The sequence below is a fragment of the Ostrea edulis genome, chromosome 2, assembly GCF_947568905.1.
Source record: "Ostrea edulis chromosome 2, xbOstEdul1.1, whole genome shotgun sequence".
In the NCBI taxonomy this organism is placed as follows: Eukaryota; Metazoa; Mollusca; class Bivalvia; order Ostreida; family Ostreidae; genus Ostrea; species Ostrea edulis.
In genome coordinates, this window is record NC_079165.1 from 81,294,781 (window position 1) to 81,319,906 (window position 25,126).

Sequence of the window (25,126 nt, forward strand, 5' to 3'; positions counted from 1 at the left end):
CTTTAGAAGTCGTAATTTTTAAAGTAAAAATCACTAACTTTCAGGGGGCACCAATCCCTTTAGGGATAACGGAACCTCAAAAATCAGCCTTTTTTACTTGATCATCTTTTCAGTGAAGGTTTGATGTCAGGATCGTGTACGGTTTCTGAAGTATACTGATAACAAAGTTTTTCACCTTTGGTTCAACAAGTTCGTCAGGGGTCAACGTTCAAGGATGCAGGGTGAAATCAGAGCATGTTTCGAGATGTAAAATATCATGGATACATTGTTTTTTTTAATAAGATTTGAGGCGTATAATCCTATTTTGGCAGAAAGAAAAGATGGAAGAAAATAAACAGAAACACTAATCAATAGTGCTTTCCACAGAAAACCCAAGTCAGTCAATTTTGAGTAATTGCAAAACTTTTCATATACATGTAGGGTTGCAGTCTTCAACATCTTATTTTCTTCCTTTGAAATTTTCTATGCATGGTTACATAGATCATCAATGCAATGATCTTTGGAAATTTTAACCAAAATCAGAAATCACCAGTAGCATCATGTCTTACCCTGACTTAAGTTACTGGGTAGAGCATGAACCTATTCAGTATTGCCCAAAATTCAAGCTTGAGGTCCAATTTTGAACCCATTGTCTACGGTTCAATCCGGCGTTTGTGTATGCTTATTGTCGCCGACATCCACACTTACGGACTGGTCTGTCAATGTCTAGTAGCTACATATGTCCTCTTGTTCACATTCAGCGTGGATTTTTACTGCAATATCTGTATGAAGTTGACAACAACAAAAATAATGTACGTATCAGTGTCCTGCAAACACTTCTTGTCAAATTCATTTCTTCATTCCATGCCCTTATCATCTTGAATTACCTGAATGTGCATTTATCGTCTGCCATTCTGCCAAGATTTCTGACATTTACACAGATTTCAGTTAAATCTACAGAATATAAGGATGGTGAGGATTCAACATTTTATTCGGTTGATCTAAAGAGAGACTATTCATATTGCATCAAGTTCATCGGAAAAAAAAAATCTTCCATATTTTCAATGCGGCTGAATATAGTTACATGTATATATTACAATACATTTCAGTGTTTCTTAATTTTAATGAAGAAAATATTTTACACGAGCTGTACAATATACAATCACATGATTTTAGATTTATGGTTTTCAAATCATGATCACATTTCATTTTCTTTGCAGTATGCTGTGCATAAGATAGATACATATGAAGTAAAAATATTAATGGCCCGTTACCAAGGGGTGGGAGGGGGAGCGAGATTGCATTTGCATTCCCCTTTAAATAGTACCAAGCACTTTCCAAGTCAAAAGTTTACTGGAAAACATTCAAACTGTAATTTTCATTATCATATGCTATTTGGGACACATTATTTTTACATTTCATTTCTTTCATTTCTTTTTTTTTTTTATCTGTTTCATATTATCCATGGGTCAACACTCTTTACAGTAAAATCAATAAATTCGCACCCACAGTGGGAAATCCTTGGTTTTCACAACCCTCTCTAAAAAATCCTGGTTACGGGCCTGATCCATATAGATATAATGGCATAAATGAAACTCACAACCTTTCAGTACATTCATATGAAAGAACAAAAGGCATGTACATATTACATATTAATGTTTATCTATAGACTACAATTACCCACTATTTTTCACATGATTATTTGTAGTTGGTAAAATCAATTCAAATAAATTGGATAAAAAACTTTCTGTTACTTAACCTTGAATTGCATAAAATTTCATTTTTAATAGATGAATAATATACATATATATATATATATATGTATATAAATTCTCAATACATGTAACGTGATTACCGGTTAGAGTAAACTTTGAAATAGTCAATGATACACAATGGAACAAAACATAGGCCACTTAGTGGACAGTCAACACGAAAAATTAACACGACTAATTTGATTCACAGATGGCAAAATTAAAAACAAATTAAATATACATAATACAACCAAAAAGTCTCATTCATTTAGATGCATGTTAGACAATTTCCGGAAAACGACCTATTCAAACATAAATAAAATTGTTATATATACAATCATGTAAAATATTAACATACATACACAACCTTTTGATGAAATATTCACAAGTTTTTTACACTAACCTTCTATGTCAGATCTCTAATTAATGATAAATGTACTTGATATAAATTCTTATGGATATCAGTAAAAAAAAAAAAAAAAAAAACTCTCGAAAGCATGGAATGGTTTCGAAAAATAAAACTTAGTACAAAAATATTAGTTTTCTGTACAAACGGATGGAATTTTAGCTTGTTTTGATATGTGCTGGTTGACAATTGTGTTACAATATAGAAAATAAGCTACACAGATATTCACAACACACAACAAATCCTCGCACACCAATCGTACAAAAAGAAAGTGAATTATTGCAACATAATGGTTGTGATTCTATCACAAAATAATATCAAATGAACAATGCACAAAAATGATCAAGACAAACATAAAATACACACAGACCGACAAATAGCACTCGCACATGGTCAATAGACCCAGTTCTCAACACACAGAAGCTTTGGCATTATGTCACAGAATTAGATGAAACATGGGCAATATCATCTTCTCCCAACACAGTTCACACAGAGACATAAATAAATAGAATGTCGTATCATTCACAACAGGTTCACTTGCTTTACTAGGTCAGGAACAGAACATCATTTTAAATTCATTCCAATTTCACATATCTTACAAACTGGTAAGATGTATTCATATCATAAATGGATTGTTCACAAAAAAAGGTCTAAATTTGATATCTTGGGAATATCAAGGAGATAGGAGTGAAATGCATTCATGGATTATGAGAAAATGGCCAGATTATGATATCATGCAGGATTAAGAAATCTGCCAGCTCCTTTTATTTATGTCTCTGGGTCCTTAGCAAATTGGATTCCAATATGAACCATTGATTGATTAGCTAGAAAACTGTTAGCCATGTAAAGTTTCATGAACACTACTTTAAACAAAGTTCAAATAGAGAGTAGTAATGATATAAACGCATGGATTTCTCCTGAACAAAATGACTGTCCATCTGTGTTTTGCTCACAATCTTATCAAATTCTGATGCTACTTTAAACAATCAATTATAGTGTCAGATATTCTAACTAGAATTTCTAGCGGTCTAGAACAACAAGTGTTATCCAGATCCTGACGAGATTATCTAAATCCATACAGAGATTTCACACACTGGGCATCATAACCTCTGAGTATGGAGTACTGCTCATACCATTATTCTCATAAAGCTGGATTGGTTTTCGACTTCTCGGCTTGTCATCAAAAGTTAAGTCAGAATACGGTAGGTCCGTGTTGTACTGTTTCTTTTCATGCTGCAAGAAAATGAGAAATATTAACCCCCATCATATAACTACAATGACACACGCTGATTGACTACTTAGCCAGGTGTAAATACCCATACCCCTTGTTAAAGTCAGATAATTTACCCTACCACCTGGTTAAAATCTACTGCAAGTCATGCATGATAATGACAACATAATGGCTTTTTTCATACATGGTTTTGTAAGTGACAGTCCTACTGTATGTGTCCTTATTTCGGTGAGATTTAAATTTTAGTGGCTTTGGCAGTGATGCAAAAACGTTAATTCACTGTGTCACTAAAATAATCAAATTCTCTATTTATCCATTAACATACGTAGAAGAAGCCTTCGCTAAATTATGATTACGCCTAATTGTGCATCAGCTCTGACTGCCCAAAATTCTGAATATGTTATAAGTACACGTACAGTATTTCCCCATGCACTTGTTTTACATGTATGTATTAATTTACAGATGAAATCTTTTATATGGATGTGTTAAGTTACAGATGTAAGCTTTTACATAGATGTGTTAAGTTACAGATGAAATCTTTTACATAGATGTGTTAAGTTACAGATGAAATCTTTTACATAGATGTGTTAAGTTACAGATGTAAACTTTTACATAGATGTGTTAAGTTACAGATGAAATCTTTTACATAGATGTGTTAAGTTACAGATGAAATCTTTTACATAGATGTGTTAAGTTACAGATGAAATCTTTTACATAGATGTGTTAAGTTACAGATGTAAGCTGTTAAGTTGCAGATGAAATCTTTTACATAGATGTGTTAAGTTACAGATGAAATCTTTTACATAGATGTGTTAAGTTACAGATGAAATCTTTTACATAGATGTGTTAAGTTACAGATGTAAGCTGTTAAGTTGCAGATGAAATCTTTTACATAGATGTGTTAAGTTACAGATGTAAGCTGTTAAGTTGCAGATGAAATCTTTTACATAGATGTGTTAAGTTGCAGATGAAATCTTTTACATAGATGTGTTAAGTTACCGATGAAATCTTTTACATAGATGTGTTAAGTTACAGATGAAATCTTTTACATAGATATGTGAAGTTATAGAACTTTAGCTCTTAGAGAAAAGTATTGGGATACATCAGAGAGATACATATCCATCATCATTAAAAACTTCAATTTACCAGGCCACTTTTCAGGTCTTATATTTATACATTGCAGCCTCAAAATCTCATTATCAATAAATTTCTCATATCTTCTCCCACTATATCTGCATTGAAGGTAAGTGAAAGTTAGCAGATTGTCATATCTTCTCCCACTATAATAGAGATATTATCTGCATTGAAGGTAAGTGAAGGTTAGCAGATTGAAAGGATTCTTGGGGATTGAATACGTGGTAAGGGTTCATGAATTGAGTTTTGTGGATTGAATGGTGAGGGTTGGTGGATTGAATGGATGATGAGGGTTGATGGATTGAATGGTTGGTGAGGGTTGGTGGATTGAATGGTTGGTGAGGGTTGGTGGATTGAATGGTGAGGGTTGGTGGATTGAATGGATGGTGAGGGTTGATGGATTGAATGGTTGGTGAGGGTTGGTGGATTGAATGCTTGGTGAGGGTTGGTGGATTGAATGGATGATGAGGGTTGATGGATTGAATGCTTGGTGGATTGAATGGATGGTGAGGGTTGGTGGATTGAATGGATGGTGAGGGTTGGTGGAGTGAATGGTTGGTGAGGGTTGATGGATTGAATGGATGGTGAGGATTGGTGGATTGAATGGTGAGGGTTGGTGGATTGAATGAATGGTGAGGGTTGATGGATTGAATGGATGGTGAGGGTTGGTGGATTGAATGAATGGTAAGGGTTGGTGGATTGAATGGATGGTGAGGGTTGGTGGATTGAATGGAAGGTGAGGGTTGGTGGATTGAATGGATGGTGAGGGTTGGTGGATTGAATGAATGGTGTGGGTTGGTGGATTGAATGGTTGGTGAGGGTTGGTGGATTGAGTGGATGGTGAGGGTTGGTGGATTGAATGGTTGGTGAGGGTTGATGGATTGAATGGATGGTGAGGGATGGTGGATTGAATGGATGGTGCAGGTTGGTAGATTGAATGGATGGTGAGGGTTGATGGATTGCATGGATGGTGAGGGTTGGTGGATTGGATGAATGGTGAGGGATGGTGGATTGAATGGATGGTGAGAGTTGGTGGATTGAATGGTTGATGCATGCTGGTAGATTGAATGAATGGTGAGGGTTGGTGGATTGAATGGATGGTGAGAGTTGGTGGATTGAATGGTTGGTGAGGGTTGATGGATTGAATGGTTGGTGACGGTTGATGGATTGAATGAATGGTGAGGGTTGGTGGATTGAATGGTTGATGCATGTTGGTAGATTGAATGGATGGTGAGGGTTGGTGGATTGAATGAATGGTGAGGGATGTGGATTGAATGGTTGATGTATGTTGGATTGAATGGTTGATGCATGTTGGTAGATTGAATGAATGGTGAGGGTTGGTGGATTGAATGGATGTGAGAGTTGGTGGATTGAATGGTTGGTGAGGGTTGATGGATTGAATGGTTGGTGACGGTTGATGGATTGAATGAATGGTGAGGGTTGGTGGATTGAATGGTTGATGCATGTTGGTAGATTGAATGGATGGTGAGGGTTGGTGGATTGAATGAATGGTGAGGGATGGTGGATTGAATGGTTGATGCATGTTGGATTGAATGGTTGATGCATGTTGGTAGATTGAATGAATGGTGAGGGTTGGTGGATTAAATGGATGGCGAGAGTTGGTGGATTGAATGAATGGTGAGGGTTGATGGATTGAATGGTTGGTGAGGGTTGGTGGATTGAATGGTGAGGGTTGGTGGATTGAATGAATGGTGAGGGTTGATGGATTGAATGGATGGTGAGGGTTGGTGGATTGAATGAATGGTAAGGGTTGATGGATTGAATGGATGGTGAGGGTTGGTGGATTGAATGGATGGTGAGGGTTGGTGGATTGAATGTGGATTGAATGAATGGTGTGGGTTGGTGGATTGAATGGTTGGTGAGGGTTGGTGGATTGAGTGGATGGTGAGGGTTGGTGGATTGAATGGTTGGTGACGGTTGATGGATTGAATGGATGGTGAGGGATGGTGGATTGAATGGATGGTGCAGGTTGGTAGATTGAATGGATGGTGAGGGTTGATGGATTGCATGGATGGTGAGGGTTGGTGGATTGGATGAATGGTAAGGGTTGGTGGATTGAATGGTTGATGCATGTTGTTAGATTGAATGGATGGTGAGGGTTGGTGGATTGAATGGATGGTGAGGGTTGGTAGATTGAATGGTTGGTGTGGGTTGATGGATTGAATGGATGGTGAGGGTTGGTGGATTGAGTGATGAGGGTTGGTGGATTGAATGGTTGGTGTGGGTTGATGGATTGAATGGTTGGTGTGGGTTGATGGATTGAATGAATGGTGAGGGTTGGTAGATTGAATGGTTGGTGAGGATTGGTGGATTGAATGGTGAGGGATGGTGGATTGAATGAATGGTGAGGGTTGATGGATTGAATGGATGATGGATTGAATGGATGGTGAGGGTTGGTATATTGAATCGTTGGTGAGGATTGGTGCATTGAATGGTGAGGAATGGTGGATTGAATGAATGGTGAGGGTTGGTGGATTGAATGGTGAGGGATGGTGGATTGAATGAATGGTGAGGGTTGATGAATTGAATGGTTGGTGAGGATTGGTGGATTGAATGGTGAGGGATGGTGGATTGAATGAATGGTGAGGGTTGGTGAATTGAATGAATGGTGAGGGTTGGTGGATCGAATGGTTGGTGAGGGTTGATGGATTAAATGGTTGGTGAGGGTTGGTGGATTGAATGGTTGGTGGGGGTTGATGGATTGAATGGTTGATGCATGTTGGTAGATTGAATGGATGGTGAGGGTTGGTGGATTGAATGAATGGTGAGGGATGGTGGATTGAATGGTTGATGCATGTTGGTAGATTGAATGAATGGTGAGGGTTGGTGGATTGAATGGATGATGAGGGTTGATGGATTGAGTGATGAGGGTTGGTGGATTGAATGGTTGATGAGGGATGGTGGATTGAATGAATGGTGAAGGTTGGTGGATTGAATGGATGGTGAGGGTTGGTGGATTGAATGAATGGTGAAGGTTGGTGGATTGAATGGTTGGTGAGGGTTGGTAGATTGAATGGTTGGTGAGAGTTGGTGGATTGAATGGTTGGTGAGGGTTGGTGGATTGAATGGTTGGTGAGGGTTGGTGGATTGAATGGTTGGTGAGGGTTGGTAGATTGAATGGTTGGTGAGAGTTGGTGGATTGAATGGTTGGTGAGGGTTGGTGGATTGAATGGTTGGTGAGGGTTGGTGGATTGAATGGATGATGAGGGTTGGTGAATTGAATGGTTGGTGAGGGTTGGTGGATTGAATGGTTGGTGAGGGTTGGTGGATTGAATGGTTGGTGAGGGTTGATGGATTGTATGGTGAGGATTGGTGGATTGAATGGTTGGTGAGGGTTGGTGGATTGAGTGGATGGTGAGGGTTGGTGGATTGAATGGATGGTGAGGGTTGGTGGATTGAATGGATGGTGAGGGTTGGTGGATTGAATGTGGATTGAATGAATGGTGAGGGTTGGTGGATTGAATGGATGGTGAGGGTTGGTGGATTAAATGGTTGAATGGATGGTGAAGGTTAGCAGATTGAAAGGATTGTTGGGGATTGAATACGTGGTAAAGGTTCATGAATTGAGTTTTGTGGATTGAATGGTTGGTGAGGGTTGATGGATCGAATGGATGATGAGGGTTGGTGGATTGAAGGATGGTGAGGGTTGGTGGATTGAATGGATGGTGAGGGTCAGCAGCAGTGTATTAAGATTTATCATCTGTAACAGCTGCAAGTATTATTCTGAATTGTTGTTTTCTGGATTGTTTGTCCCACATCTATGTTGTACTTACAGGATAAAATGGAGAAGATTTGTCATTGTTCACAATGTCTGGTCTATTTGCAAAACTTAATCCTTGATTGCTGCAAGAAAGAAAAAAGATATATAAATGCACTGTAATAAGTTTACTTATATATAAAAACAACTACATCCAATCAAATTTGCTTCCATGTGCATAAGTATCCAGTTAAATTTACTTCCATGTACATAAATTTTTTATCAATTTTGCTTCCATGTACATAATACCCAGTCAAAGTTGCTTCCATGTAGATGAAAATCTTATCAAATCGACACTACAGTGTACATAAACACCAAGTCAAATTCACTGTTATTCAAGTAAACATCAAATTAAACTAAATCAAAAATCGACCCTGATATATATCTATCCCAAGTTTAAACACCTCTTATCTCCATTTGGTTTACCATGGTTGATAAGTCAAGATATCTTTATAATTCTGAGGAAATTTATCTCAATTATGAAGTTCACAAGTCTATGAAAATCCCATTTTGGGAAGAGACATGAAAATTACATACATGTATAAGGAAGACATGAAAATGACAATCCGGGAAGAGACCACTGATTATAGACATAATAAACAAGTCACTCTTGACCTGAAGTCAATGAGGGACACATAGCATAGGAAATCACTATTTACTTTTAAATCACAGCCAAAGTCATAAAATAAAATGTATAATAAAACTTGACTGGAGATGAACACCCTGAGGTAAATTGAGTGGCTGACACCAATAAAGTGTATAGATTAGTAAAGGACATTGAGTTTTAATCTTGCCCATTTGGAGTTGGTGTAGGTGTTAAGTATTAATGACCCACAATCTCTACTTATGCTTTATTTACAGGAATAATACATTACACCTAATTAAAAGAACGTCATTCTTTTGTTTGAGTGCTATATTACTTTTCTATTAAATGAAGAGCTTCAGACTACATGTATTTAGTGACATTATGTTTTGCTCAATTTTTATCATTTTTTTAAATGTACAAATTCTCCACAATACCCCTCTGTCATTATGGTACTTTTAAGTTTAACAAAATATGTCTTCATAAAATTTCAAATCAGAATCTAAAGGCATAGACAGGATTTGAACCTGAGACCCATCCACTGAGCTACAGGGCTGAGGGAATAATTGGAAAAATTAAACAAGAGATTTTTATATGACAAAACTCTACACTAGTATTAGGGCTATATATAAGATATTCAATTGCATTTTTATGATTTATAACAAAAATTTCTGCATCTAAAATGGGTAAATCATAGTTAAACCTATAACTGGGGATGGATTATAAGTAAATATCCTCATACCTCTCTATTCCTTAAAAGCACTGAACCTTGGCCCCTTAAAAGGCCGAATTCGTTCCTTTACATTGAGGTATTCAGACATTAACCTAGATACTAAAGGTTTGTCTGTAATTCAGTATCCCCCCCCCCCCCCCCCCCCCCAAGCCCTCTTCTTTCTACCTTATTTCTAACACAACATGCCAAATGTTCAAAAACAGTTAAAACACTAAAAATAAATATATCTGATTTTGTCAGAATTTAATTGGTAGCTTGATATCCTACCAGGTCTTCACCCTGAACCTAAGGCCTTCAAAACAGCACCCAGCCTTTTACTGCATTTTCCATTCACAAATTTCTGGATCTACCGTTGTCAAAAAACATATTTCCTACCTTTGCCTTATTGTACTACTTAAAGTAAAAACAAACCCTCTCTACCACTGCCTTTCCTAGTCTGTAGTTGTATACATTATGCTCAAAAGAATACTTTTTCTCTAGAATACAAGATGATGACCACTAATTAGTCTAAACAAATTAAGATTAACTAGTCACTGGTCCATTCTCACATCTCTAATCTGAACACTGATTAGTCTAAACAAATTAAGATTAACTGGTCACTGATCAAAACTCACATCTCTAATCTGACAGTAAATATATGCACTTACTTTCTGACTGGTTTCTCTGGAGGTTCTGAAAAAGAGAGATAATATATAGGTAAGTGTTATTCATAATGCATTAGTACTTTGAATGCCATGATTGCTTCATCAGGAATCAAACATACCACACCATCAGTCAGGGGCATAATGCAAACATGTTTTTTGAAAAATAAAACACTATAGATTTAAGGAATGACTTTAATTCTGGGGCATATTATACGAGTATAACCTGGTTTGGGTCAGTTTACGGTTTATAATCCGCGAAGCAGAGTTGTCATAGCAACGTAACGCAAGACTACATACACAAAAGTACTATGACGTCACAGTGAGTTTGACTCCGAAAAAAGATGCATTAAAAATAACTCATTTTTGGTAAAAAAAATCTTTTGGTTTTTTGTATTTCCTACCGATATATATTGCATTCTGGGATTCCATGATGTAAACAAAGATGCAGTACACCGACTCTAATAATTAAACAGTTGTGATGGAAGACATGTACCAGGTGTAGACTAGTGGCATTCTACTCGTTACTTTGAGGTATTATTTACATTTTTGGGAGACATTTTAATCAACAAATGAATAATTTTCCGTACTTTTCCAAATACTTTAAGTTTTTTCTTGGATTAAGCAAGCTTTTAAATCAAACAATCATTTGTTTTCGTCTTGGTACACCAGTAAAAATCTGTGATGCATGTAGTGTAGGGGGGGGGGGGGCAAAAAATAAAGTGAACTATTAAAGTTAACTAAAAATAACCTGCTAGAGTTATCATTGAAAGGGAAGAGTACCGCGTATTAACTGATGAAGAACAAGCAAAAAGAGGTAACTCATTGTGACAAAAAACAATTTTGATGCCCAATTTGGCCCTAACTGATCATATTCAAAATAATTGACTAAACGGCCTCATATCATTTACCTGCCCCACACAAATTCCTTTACACAAATAACACCATTCAATTCATTGGGTTCTTGAAGCATGTACAACTTGTCACTAAATTACCATCATTGAAACACACTATCTATTTTATGAAATTCAATAAATATGGATGAATCTCAATCCACAGTTTATATTCTCAGTTTGATCACCAAATCCCTAGAGGAATACTGCTGCTCATTCAAATAAGTTCACATATTCATATATGTGTGTTAGTTTTGTTAATTCAATATGAAAATAAATATTCCTGCAAATGTATTGCCAGTTTTAAAATTGTTTCCATTGCATTCAGTTATAGTTTGTCCAACCATACCATTCTGATGAATATTTTTTGCATGATTATGTATGAAAAAGTAAAAAGCCCTACATTTCGTAAACTTGCAAGAAGTTGGGGAGGGGGATAACATTAATTGTCAAGGTTTAAGCAACACCATTCAAATGTATAAGTAATGCAGCTATGTATAAAATGGTTTAACTATTCAAACAATATTATTATATCCTAAGAACCAAAAGGACTGAAATTCCTTTCATGAAAAGCAATTCAATTTGATGTTTTCAATGATGTCTGCATTAGACATACCCCCAATATGTATGATAAAAGGTCATTGGTTGATTGAAACAGTCGATAACATATTAACATTAAGTGTCTGTAACGTACACTGAAAATTGCTGTTTACACTACTGGTAAATTATGAGAAAAGTTAACTGTCTAATTAAGGAATTAATTCATTTAACACTGATATAGAGACGGTATTGATCTCCGTAAGGTACTGACCATCGATTGAGTCCTTTGATGTCCTGTTCTTCAAGATGCACCACACAGCCACCACTACAAGGACGATGATAACGACAACAGCAACGATGATACCAGCTAATGCTCCACCATCCAATCCAACACCTATAAGGCACCAGCAAAAATATGCATTGTATACCTTACTCTCTTAAAGGGGCAAGGACAATATCTCTAATTGTTTTATATTACAGAGTTGTTAAAAATCATCTGACCTCCAGTCGTGGTGGACTTTTTTTCATAGGAACCACCACAAACATTATCCTTAATCCTAGGATCCACAATTCTTATCATTATTTGTCATATTCCAGGAGTTCTTGTATTGTTGTAATATATTCCATTCTGGTTTATCACAGACTACTTTTGGTTAGCACATATTTTTTTAATGTATTGTCAGTTTTCAAGAGTGATGTCTAAATGACTGATTAAAGGGTTCACTAAGCTTGCTAAGAAAAGAAAGAACTCTGATAACGGAAACAAGGAATGGACAGATAGGCATTTTAAGGGACTGCTTCACAATTTCCTCCCAAATTTTGTTTTCCATTTTTAATGATCAAAAATTAATGTTTCACAAAAAAATTAAGTTCATAAACATTATCACAGAAGTCTATGCTTTGTAAACAAAGATTGTGGTACGTTCGTGTTTACAAAGTTTTCAAAAAAAGTGTATATCAATCCAAGTTTTCATATCTATCACATTTAATTAAAGTATTCTTTTATGTAAAATGTGTCATCTAAAAGTTGAATTTATGACTGTGCAAAATCAAGATGCTTTACATAATAAAATTTACATTTCACTGGTTTGAAAAGACTAGAGTCTTTGTTTATATATCACAGAGTTAAGGCTAAACTGTTGCTTTTATCCTTGCATTTAGAAGGTCAAAATTTTGGGTGTCAAATGAAGTATGTTTTTACTGCTTAACATCAAACATGAAAAATATATTTCTCAAAAAATGTCCAGTCCCTTTAAAAAAGAAAAACATTCAGCAAGTTGTAGTGGAGAAGGGACCAGATTTGACTGGATTTTGAAAGAGAATATTAAAAACACAAAAAAGAAGTTAACATGCAATTCAGCAATTCGTGTGGGTCTGGTTAGAAATGTATGAGTCCTGCAAAACTTTCTCTTTGCAGGATCCTATTATTGTTGGTAAAGTTTTCCAGAACTGTGATAAATATTAATAATTTTTCTTTTAGGAATACTGATTTATCATAAGAGGATCAAAAATATTTCTACATGGGATACATTTCAATTATGTACATAGGACCCAGCTCCTAATCATGTTTGTAAACACAGTTTTCATGATTTCAGAGAAATTAGTTGAATGCATGTGCATTTCAAAGGACTGTAATTAGATGCTTGTTACCGGCCAAGAAACCATATGCAGAAGTAATAACACCAAGAAACCAGATACAGAGGTAATAACACCAAGATTTTTTTTTATAGTATATCAAAATCATTTCACATTTCTGCATAAATTTTATGATAAATCAATTTAAAGTGTATGTACAAAGAAAAACAAACTGAAATTTTTTATGTAAAAGCTTTTTTCACCAAAGCCATCAACTTTGGTAACATGTTGATAGTTGGGTCATGTAAAATATAAATACAGACAGGGATTGTGCTTTGAAAATAAAAAGTTTAGATGCCTTGATCAAAAGCATCTTTGCTTCAGTTTTTGAAATTTGGATTTGTTGATGTACTACATAAATCAAGTACTAGCTTTCATATCATATTCATAAATTACAATGTAAATATTTTTATAAAAACAAAATCATGTCCTTGCCCTTTAAGAACAAGGACTCAGTACTACTTATTAATATTAACCCCATAAGCTGTGCTCCCAAAATTTTATTTTTTAATACAAGATTTTTTTGTGCATGTAAATCCCTTGCCAAATTCTGTTGCAGCAAGGTTGACCTTGACAAAGGACAACAACCAAACAGTTTCAACCCTGACTTTCAAATAAACATCATTATATCTATATAGATCTACTATATAAATATAGCTGAAAATTTATGGCCAAGGTTAAAATTTCACCTTTGACATAGAAATACTGTTCTCAATGTTATCTGAAATATGCTTCGACTTTGACCTTTAACATGACTTTATATCAAGCCTCTGCCTATTAAAGTTATGACTTAATTTTGGACATATGCATAAACAGAAAGATACCCCAAAATCGATAATTAAGCCGCAATATGATCTAAGACCCCCAGCTGACATGAAATTAATATGTGGATCTTTAATGAGATGTACACCCACAAAATCCCTATACATACTGGATCCACATAGACTTTACTAGCTGTCAAATGTGACCTCACTTTGTGGTCTATCATGGCTGCGTTTGAAGGAGTGGTCACATTACTAGTGTACAGGCATAGATAAATAAGTTTTATGATAACATGCTGATATCATGTCATTACACACACTAATTCTGGTGTACAACACAAATAAGATATATATACCAATCACTGAAATTCATTCATTAGCACAGCTACATAGATATTTAATATTAGGGCTGCTTGGTGGGTACAATCGTCTAGAAATTTCATATTGTGATATTTTTAACTGTATTGTGAAATATGTATTAAATTGCAATATTTTAAGAAAGAATTAAGTGATTTTTTCTTATTAAGCATGAATACATACGGCCTCGATCAGCCATGTACCTCAACAATCACTTGACCCTATACTAATTGTTTTGGTGTTGTGATATGTTTTTTTTTAAATTGAAATAAATTATATAATTGATGAAAAGATGGAATAAATTTCAGCTGCATGCAAATCCATCATCTATTTGCACTTAAAAATTATCAGTCAATTTGATTATTTCATAATAGATGATTTGAGCATATATCCCCAAAATTTTTATTGCATGTACATGGCACAATATAGGGACAAGTAGATCTGAAAAAAAAACCATCTTTGTCTAAATGGAGTTATCAAGTACCCCTGTATTTTTTATTGATCTCATTATCGCTATAGCCCCTCTTTAGAAGGTTTGTTTTGAATTCTTTCAAAATTTCTTGAAGTTAGAACATTGCCATGACTCGTTTTTCTCATATGGCACATGGCACTGAACTTCAGTGAAGGATCATGTGCACTTTTGCATTCCAAATATTTGAACATGTTTGTAGGTTGATGTACATTTAAAATTTCAGGATGCGAGTTGCCTCAAATCACTTTGAGTTCCTTTGTACACCATAATATCCAAGTAAACAGTATTCATTTATAAAGTAGGCAATATGCAATTGAAGCAGTTGGTGAGTAGAATTAACTATAGTGAATAAATTTTGGATTTCTTTTTCTTCTCCATGAAATAATAATAAAACCATCATCACGATAACGCCCCCGGTATGTTACCCGGTTTTATTTTAGGAATCCTGAGCTTATAACTTAATTCCAAGCATTCTGTTGGCATATTGGCACTGAAAAAATGTATCGCAATAAAATATTTTTGGTCAACAAATTGCAATACATAGGAATATATCGATATTATTGCACAGCCCTAGCTAATATTCAAATGCATATATGCATTCCTTTATAGCCTGTACACCTTCTTAAGATGTATATGTATTAAAACATTTTTATATTATGAACAATACCTGTTTATATCAATCAGGAAGAATCAGTAGTCGAAATCAACCACTTGTATTTGTATTATGAAATGGGTACACAACCTAATTAATGTTTGATCAATTAAATTTTTAAATTGAAGTACATCTGTATTTTCATTAAGGTTACTGTGAATGAATTGATCTGTTTAAACAAGAGCAACGCTCATGCTGAAGAACACACCCATCTAACAAAGAGTTCAATGCAGTAATGAACACACCCATCTAACATAGAGTTCAATGTAGTGAAGAACACACCCAACTAACATAGAGTTCAATGCAGTGAAGAACACACCCAACTAACATAGAGTTCAATGCAGTGAAGAACACACCCAACTAACATAAAGTTCAATGCAGTGAAGAACACACCCAACTAACATAATGTTCAATGCAGTGAAGAACACACCCAACTAACATAGAGTTCAATGCAGTGAAGAACACACCCATCTCACATAATGTTCAATGCAGTGAAGAACACAACCATCTAACATAATGTTCAGTGCAGTAATGTACACACCCATCTAACATAATGTTCAGTGCAGTAATGAACACAACCATCTAACATAATGTTCAGTGCAGTAATGAACACAACCATCTAACATAGAGTTCAATGCAGTGAAGAACACACCCAACTAACATAGAGTTCAATGCAGTGAAGAACACACCCATCTAACATAATGTTCAATGCAGTGAAGAACACACCCAACTAACATAGAGTTCAATGCAGTGAAGAATACACCCAACTAACATAGAGTTCAATGCAGTAATGAACACACCCATCTAACATAATGTTCAATGCAGTGAAGAACACACCCAACTAACATAGAGTTCAATGCAGTGAAGAACACACCCATCTAACATAATGTTCAATGCAGTGAAGAACACACCCAACTAACAAAGTTCAATGCAGTGAAGAACACACCCAACTAACATAGAGTTCAATGCAGTAATGTACACACCCATCTAATATAATGTTCAATGCAGTGAAGAACACACCCAACTAACATAGAGTTCAATGCAGTGAAGAACACACCCATCTAACATAATGTTCAATGCAGTAATGTACACACCCATCTAACATAGAGTTCAATGCAGTGAAGAACACACCCATCTAACATAATGTTCAGTGCAGTAATGAACACACCCATCTAACATAGAGTTCAATGCAGTGAAGAACACACCCATCTAACATAATGTTCAATGCAGTAATGTACACACCCATCTAACATAGAGTTCAATGCAGTGAAGAACACACCCATCTAACATAATGTTCAGTGCAGTAATGAACACACCCATCTAACATAGAGTTCAATGCAGTGAAGAACACACCCATCTAACATAATGTTCAATGCAGTAATGTACACACCCATCTAACATAAAGTTCAATGCAGTGAAGAACACACCCAACTAACATAGAGTTCAATGCAGTAATGTACACACCCATCTAACATAAAGTTCAATGCAGTGAAGAACACACCCATCTAACATAATGTTCAATGCAGTGAAGAACACACTCAACTAACATAGAGTTCAATGCAGTGAAGAACACACCCAACAAACATAGAGTTCAATGCAGTGAAGAACACACCCATCTAACATAATGTTCAATGCAGTAATGTACACACCCATCTAACATAGAGTTCAATGCAGTGAAGAACACACCCATCTAACACAGAGTTCAATGCAGTGAAGAACACACACATCTAACATAGAGTTTAATGCAGTGAAGAACACACCCATCTAATATAATGTTCAATTCAGTAATGTACACACCCATCTAACATAGAGTTCAATGCAGTGAAGAACACAACCATCTAATATAATGTTCAATGCAGAGAAGAACACACCCATCTAACATAATGTTCAATGCAGTAATGAACACACCCATCTAACATAGAGTTCAATGCAGTGAAGAACACAACCATCTAATATAATGTTCAATGCAGTGAAGAACACACCCATCTAACATAATGTTCATTGCAGTGAAGAACACACCCATCTAACATAGAGTTCAATGCAGTGAAGAACACACCCATCTAACATAATGTTCAATGCAGTAATGTACACACCCATCTAACATAGAGTTCAATGCAGTGAAGAACACAACCATCTAATATAATGTTCAATGCAGTGAAGAACACACCCATCTAACATAATGTTCAATGCAGTAATGAACACACCCATCTAACATAGAGTTCAATGCAGTGAAGAACAGACCCATCTAACATAGAGTTCAATGCAGAGAAGAACACAACCAACTAACATAATGTTCAATGCAGTGAAGAACACACCCATCTAACATAGAGTTCAATGCAGTAATGTACACACCCATCTAACATAGAGTTCAATGCAGTGAAGAACACACTCATCTAACATAGAGTTCAATGCAGTGAAGAACACACCCATCTAATATAATGTTCGATGCAGTGAAGAACACACCCATCTAACATAATGTTCAATGCAGTGAAGAACACACCCAACTAACATAGAGTTCAATGCAGTGAAGAACACACCCATCTAACAAAGTTTAATGCAGTAATGAACACACCCAACTAACATAGAGTTCAATGCAGTGAAGAACACAACCATCTAACATAATGTTCAATGCAGTAATGAACACACCCATCTAACACAGTGTTCAATGCAGTGAAGAACACACCCATCTAACATAGAGTTCAATGCAGTGAAGAACACACCCAACTAACATAATGTTCAATGCAGTAATGTACACATCCATCTAACATAGAGTTTGATGCAGTAATAACCAAAGAAAGGATTAATTAACATTGAAAACCACAACTGTTAATTCTTTGGTCAAAACATGGCTCTGCTAGACAGTGTTATTTTCACACTTATGTCCGTGGGTATTAATAAAATGTTTGATCTAAGATGGCAAATGTTGTATTTATATCAAAGAGATTTAACAATTTCAAATGATTTATATCAAGATAAATGTAAGGATGAAAGTAAATTCCTATGGTGGATTATTTTTGTTTAATAAACACTTCATGATGATAACAAGAATCACACCATCCATTAATAGACGTATATGAAATATGACTGTTATAAATTGAATACTTAAACATGGCACCAACATCACATGTAGTAACATGTACACTAAGTTTGATTATTCTCGCCTTATTAGTACTTTTTTGTTCTTTATAATTATCCACGAAAGTATGACCTTTGACCTTGAGAAATAACATTTTGACCGTGAGAAATTACAAGCATCTTCCTATTGATAATGGGGAACTGTTTTAATTATCATAGCCTCATTAGTACTTTCTAATCCTTTCTACAAGGTGTTGATGAACAGACTGTGAGACAAACACTGCATCATACTATAATACAACCAATCTATGATGGTTGAATATGTGTATCTAGTTTGATTACCCTCGCTTTATTTAGTACTGTTATAAAATTACACATGTGAGTATGACCTAATAGGCTTTTTCCTTTTAACATTGGAAACATGTGTACCAAGTTTGATGCCCCTTGTCTTATAAATACTGTTTTTATCTGACCCACAAGGTGTTGCCAGATGAACAGATAGACAAACACATACGTAATTCAACCCCTCTATGACAGGCATAAACAACAGTGTACACAGATATATATCACCTGTCATCTAGCAATACCAACATATACCAACAGACTGTGGCCCATAGGCCTTGTATCAGTATACAATTTTCCAATCTTAGTACATTTCCCGCAAAATCTGTTATTTTCATAAAACACCACCACTTACCGACACAAACACAAAACAAAGATTAATCTTCAACCAAATGAAAACACTTTCCCCCCAGATGATTTGTATAATAAACTCATAAAACATGCATGTTAATACGTTACCGTTTCCATTCAGTGGTGCTGCAGTGGGTCGCCCTGTTGGTCCTGTAGTAGAGGCAATAGTAGTGGTAGTGGTAGAAGTAGTGGTTTTTACTGCCAGAAAGGAAAAGATACGCATTCTTGATTGGCATGCAGATTACATAGGAGGCTTACTGGGGGAATCTAGCCAAATCAGTCAATGTGAACTTATTATGAAGATCAAAATAGAATATCCCATTTGTTCAAGAGTATACAGATTTGTCAATAAAAATATGATCAAAGACATTTTTCATACCACTCCCAAATCATTTATTTCCTTTTTTACTCCACGTTTCCAATAAGCCTCATTTTTTCATTCCCGTTTAAGATACATAAATATATAAAATATTGTGATATTGAAAATTTATAAGACTCTGTTACATCTATATAATATATATGGATTTATGAAGACTCTGTTACAACTATATAATACATGACATTTTCATAATCCACTTATTTAGATAACTCTGGACTAAGAAAAGCACTGAACTGTTAATTTAGATTAGAGTATATTAATAAAGGAAGGAGTATCATATATCTTAAGTACTATATATACCAGTACATGTGTCCTTGAATTACAAACTACACACCAGTGTCTGTAATTCAAAATATCTATGTTACAATAGTCTATCCTTTGCTAAGATTGAATTTAGATGAGCACTTTCTGATTATACTGTTGAACAATATACATCATACATAATCAACAAATTTTAATCATGTTCAAATATGCTGACATGAAAAGGCATTTAATAAGAATCAGAGTCTGAATGGATAAGTATAAAAGTTAACCCCAGATCCCCAAGTTCCAGATTTCCAATATCACAACAGAACCAAGATACAAAAAAAGGAAGAAATCCATGCATAAAAATGAATGAGAAGGAGAGAAAGAAAGAGAGTTTCTTCTTAGAATGTACATAAAATTTAAGCATCATAGACCCTACATGTATAAAACTCAGACACGATAAAATGCTTTCATATTTAAGGATATAAAGCATAATGTTGTAAGAGCTTTTTTCCAGGTCATTCCCCCTGACTTACATCTATTTCTTTTTTAAGACTTAAAAATGCTTTTAAGAAAAACAAATTGCCTCCAGAAAAAAAAGAAGTAAAAAACATTATTTTTACATTGATGACATACTTTCATTTTTATCTACTAGTTTACGAACGTACACCTGTTTATTTCAGGCCTGAAGCTATCTGTGTGGAAGGTATGTTCACAGTTCATTAGTATTAACAGATTGCAATCAGTCTGGCAAGCTGTAATATCTGTATATATAACAAATTCACATACAACTCTGGAGTATGGTGTAACAAGCACATTGCTCTGAACCTCTGACAGTTTATAGCGAGTGTCACCTTGAATTTCTGAAGGACAGGCAAAGATTTAGCACACAAATAAAACCATCCTCTAGTCCTGTATAGAACCCTCTCATCACCTGGCTCTACTTTTTGTCCATGAAATCTACCTGTACAGTGACCCAGCTCATTTAATTGTATACATGTCACAGAAAATTTTTGTTGACATTAAACAGCTGAGAAGAGCCCATAATCCAACAGCAGTGATAGGCATTGTGGGACTGATAAGCCTGCCTTAGCCTTACTCATAAATTTTAGTGTTTACAAGATTAATTGGGGACTGCAACATTACAAAACTATTTATCACAAGCAAAATATAATTATGAAATTCTTACTATACTTTACAAACAATGGTGTAAAAAAAATCTTGATTTACTTAGTACTATAAAGCTTTACTTCTAGTTGGGTGTGATGAAAAGATTTAGATTTGAAAACACTAATTTATTTTAGGCATTTGTTCCAGTTAATTATACAATTCAAAACTCAGGTCGAGACCCGGGCTAGTTAAAATCCAAAAGTAGGTTAACATGGATAAGCTTAGATTATATCACACGAAGATAACAAAACCAGTAATCTATTCCGTTGAAGCACCATTTTAAAAGAGTCAAACTGTTGTCCTGATTTAAATCTATTTGGGCCCAGTTTTTATGAAGTGAAATTTTTTAATGAGGTCCTGTGTAAATGTTGATAGTCTCTGTGCGAGGGTCTCTAGGTATCTTCACAAACCAAAACCAGACAATATAAGTCGTGCTTTCCACTTCCTTTGCTTCCTTGTGTTAATCGTGTTTACTGTGACGTAAAATAAATATCGTAAACACGAAGAGGGGCAAAATTACTGGTAAATCAAGGTCTCGTTTCCTTTTTTGAACAGATAAAATTTGCACTATCTAAAGAGATCTTGTGTGCCATCTTTTATATAAATTCCTTTTTAATACCCTAAAAGGCTATTATTTCCACAATGACTTGCAAAACATGATAATTCATACACAGTTTACCAGCTATTTCTGCACACAATGTATTATGTGGGGGTATGAATTCTGCTTGTGATTTACTTGCTTGCTTTAAATAAATAATGTTGGAAAGGGGTATCATATGATGAGCCAGAATATTCTCTTGTTCATGTACAATTCATGTATGCATTTTCTACTTGCATACATTTCATGAATGTTATACAAAATGGTCATGCATACATGTGTAGTCTATCTATTTGGCAAATACAAATGTTTGAGAGATCGTGCATAAAAAATTTAATAATAAAATAGAAATAATGGGAGTCAGCAACGAAGGAAGAGTAATGAAAATAAAAATCCAGATCCATGCAAATAAACAAAGAAAGAAAAGAGCATCAGATCAATACGACAGCACATGTAATATCAAACATTTTCAACATATTTTTAGCAAATGAAAATTAAATCTAAAAAACAAATTCTGGGAAATTGTAAGAAAAATATATCAAATATTTCAAAACAGTGAATACTTTACACACTTAATCCAACAATCTTTTACCTATTTGTAAACTGGTGTCTTTGGATGCATTAAATGACTTTCCATTGAATCCATTGAATGCTGTACACGTGTATGTCCCCGTTTCCGACTCCTGGAGATTGTTCAGAGTGAGGACACCATTAGTAGATGGTAGTTCTGTGGTATTCTCTCCCGGACTGGCCTGGAATGTCCACACATACTTGTTGGCGTTCTTGTCTACATGGATTCCTGGCCTTGGATTACCTTGAGCAACACAGGTCAAGGTCACAGAAGAACCAACAGCAAACTGCATGTCACCTGGATCTGGATTTCTTGTTATAGTGGGAACCCTAACCTTATCTAAAAGTAAACATTAAATCTGTACCAGTACTCTTAAAATAAATCAAACCGTACAGTTAAGAACAGTGTTCATATGATAATCATTAAATATATATAACCAGTTAACGAGATGATGCTGTTTGATTTAATCCGCTTTTGAGTTAATTGGATGCTGCACTAACAATGTAAGCAGTTCAAACAACATAATACATATAGTTTGGAGACATTGGAGTGTATGTGAATGTAAGGCTGTAAATGTTTTCCAATATTCTGTTTCTCAGGCCAGTACTTACTTGACTAGGGCAATAAATAATTATTCTTCCACTGAATTATACTATGCTGCCTAATGCAATATTGCACAGTAAAAAATTGAGCTGGCACTGTTTTAAAAATCTTCTTTGGATGCCATATTGAAACTTTGAACAGAGAGAACTAATAGTGGGAAAACATGGAAATACAGCTTAAATTTTTGAAATTAAAAGACAATAAAATCATCTGTTCAACACCTCATACTTTATAGTACATGGGCAGACCTGAAAACCATAAGATCTGTTTCACACGCCATTCAACTGTCTCAACACTTACAATAGACATCGACTCTTTGAGATTCTTGGTTAGGTTTGTTTTGGTCAGGCTGAGTTGTCAACAGCTCATTGTCTACGGAACACCGCCACACCGACTGGTCATCATCACTGGACATGTTGTGTTGGATGGAACTGGTCACGTTGTACACACACACCTTAGGCTGTACCTGTGGGTTTTCTGAAGACTCGCCCATAGACTGTGGTGCAACTATTCCGTTCCTGTAGCGCCACCACTTGATTTTTCCCGGTGGTTTCCCAACATTTGCAGTACAGGTGAACTTTACATTCATACCCTCCTCGATATTATCCGGAACAGGAACAGGAACTTCATAAGGCTTCTCTGCTGGAGCTACAACATCATTTTAATAAATATCATCATGCATGAAAGGTGAAGATAATGAACACCTATAAGCAATACAAAATAAAGAGTTGGGCAAACATGGACCCCTGGATTTACCAGAGGTGGGATCAGGAGGAGTAAGCATCCCCTGTTGACCAGTCACACTCACCGTGTGTATGCATCTGTAAAGATATCATATTGTAACCATATCCCTCTCTGGCAGAGTTCTTGAAAAGTGTCAGTAATGTTGGATTATCCAATAAAAGTAGCAAATGTCTGACACAATTTTAAGTTATTCAATTGTCAGTCCTGATGGTCGAAAAAAGATCGGGATCGAAGTCCGTTTGTTACTGGGGAAAATGGCTGCCATGTGGCCCATATATTTTCAAACCGATGCTAAATCTGGTAAGGCATTGAAACGAAAACGTGAGGAATCTGTTGTGAGGAACTATGAGGAGAAAAGAAACCAATTGTATCTCCACCTAGCAATCTGGGAGACAATAGCTTTTGTTTGATGCAGTTTTACCTACTGCTAGGTGACACCATCTGCTCAAAGTCGCGAGACCAACTACACCCGGGCCAAAGAAGAGTAGTTAAAGGACACATCGCATGTTTTTAAACTTTTTAATTTTTTCAGCAAAATTAATTCATTTCATGCCTAAAACTACTTTACATGTGTTTTAAAAGAAACAGTTTGCGTAGTTTTCGAGTTTGATAGCGATGAAATTCAAATCTTGCGATATGCATATTTTCTTCGATATTTTACGCGCCATTATCTGTGACGTCATATGCGACCTCGAGCGAGAAGATTTGAAAACAGTTGTTAGCCATTTCATAAACAGATTAGATTTAATTGACAAACAAACAATTATCACATTAACGGCTTGTAAATAACACTGCATTGGGTTGTTTTGTGCCGTTTAAGGGTGTACTTGCTGTCAGTAGAGATGATTTGGACTGTGTTTTTTTCAATTTTCGAAGGAAGGTATGAGGGACAAGACGTGAATATTTTTTGTCGGCACAACGACTTTGCCATAAAAAAATACCAGTAGAATTTGTCCCTGTACTTTTTCAAACAAGCTCTTGGACAAAGACGTATATAAACTGCGAGAAAATGGTTCTATCGAAGCTTCGCACTGTTACATATAGGCCTACCGCATATGCATTCCGTTCTGCTCTCAAATTCAATACACACTCGCACCAACTGACCTTCACCTTGTAACAACATATAGACAGAACTTTGCTAGCAGTGTCTACCAACTGGTAGTTTTAAAAACGAAATTTAAAGATAAAAGATAATAGAACTTTCAATTATAAATAATAAAATATGATATTTCCCAACTTTGAATTGAATTATAATGCTTTCATTTTTTTTTTAAGGAACGCGTACGTGTTTACAACAACAGCACGCCGCGCTCCCACTTCCTAACAACGTGTAGATAACAAAATATAATGATTAATAAAATTGCTTGAATAAAATAATTTAAAAGTATTGTGATTTTCACAATAAGTTTGATCATTTTTATTATATTTTTTTCCCCGAAATGCACCCGTGACAGTAGGCCTAGTTGTCAATGCTACATAATCGTATTATAATTTAGGCCTA

The 25,126-nt window shown here is 35.4% G+C and overlaps 1 protein-coding gene across 2 annotated transcripts in view; it reads right to left on the reverse strand.

Moving 5' to 3' along the window:
* Positions 1-952: 952 nt before the first annotated feature.
* Positions 953-25,126, reverse strand: part of LOC125678632 (cell adhesion molecule 3-like) — a 35,201-nt gene continuing 11,027 nt past the window's right edge. Inside the window, exons 3-9 of one of the 2 annotated variants that reach the window (XM_048917223.2) lie at positions 23,182-23,529; positions 22,300-22,617; positions 19,423-19,512; positions 11,941-12,063; positions 10,243-10,267; positions 8,296-8,365; positions 953-3,369 (exon numbers count right to left, since the gene is read on the reverse strand). In XM_048917223.2, the coding sequence (XP_048773180.1) occupies positions 3,223-3,369; positions 8,296-8,365; positions 10,243-10,267; positions 11,941-12,063; positions 19,423-19,512; positions 22,300-22,617; positions 23,182-23,529 (1,121 nt within the window). In that variant the 3' untranslated portion in view covers positions 953-3,222. The remainder of the gene's footprint in view (positions 3,370-8,295; positions 8,366-10,242; positions 10,268-11,940; positions 12,064-19,422; positions 19,513-22,299; positions 22,618-23,181; positions 23,530-25,126) is intronic. The other variant, XM_048917224.2, reaches the window with a different exon arrangement.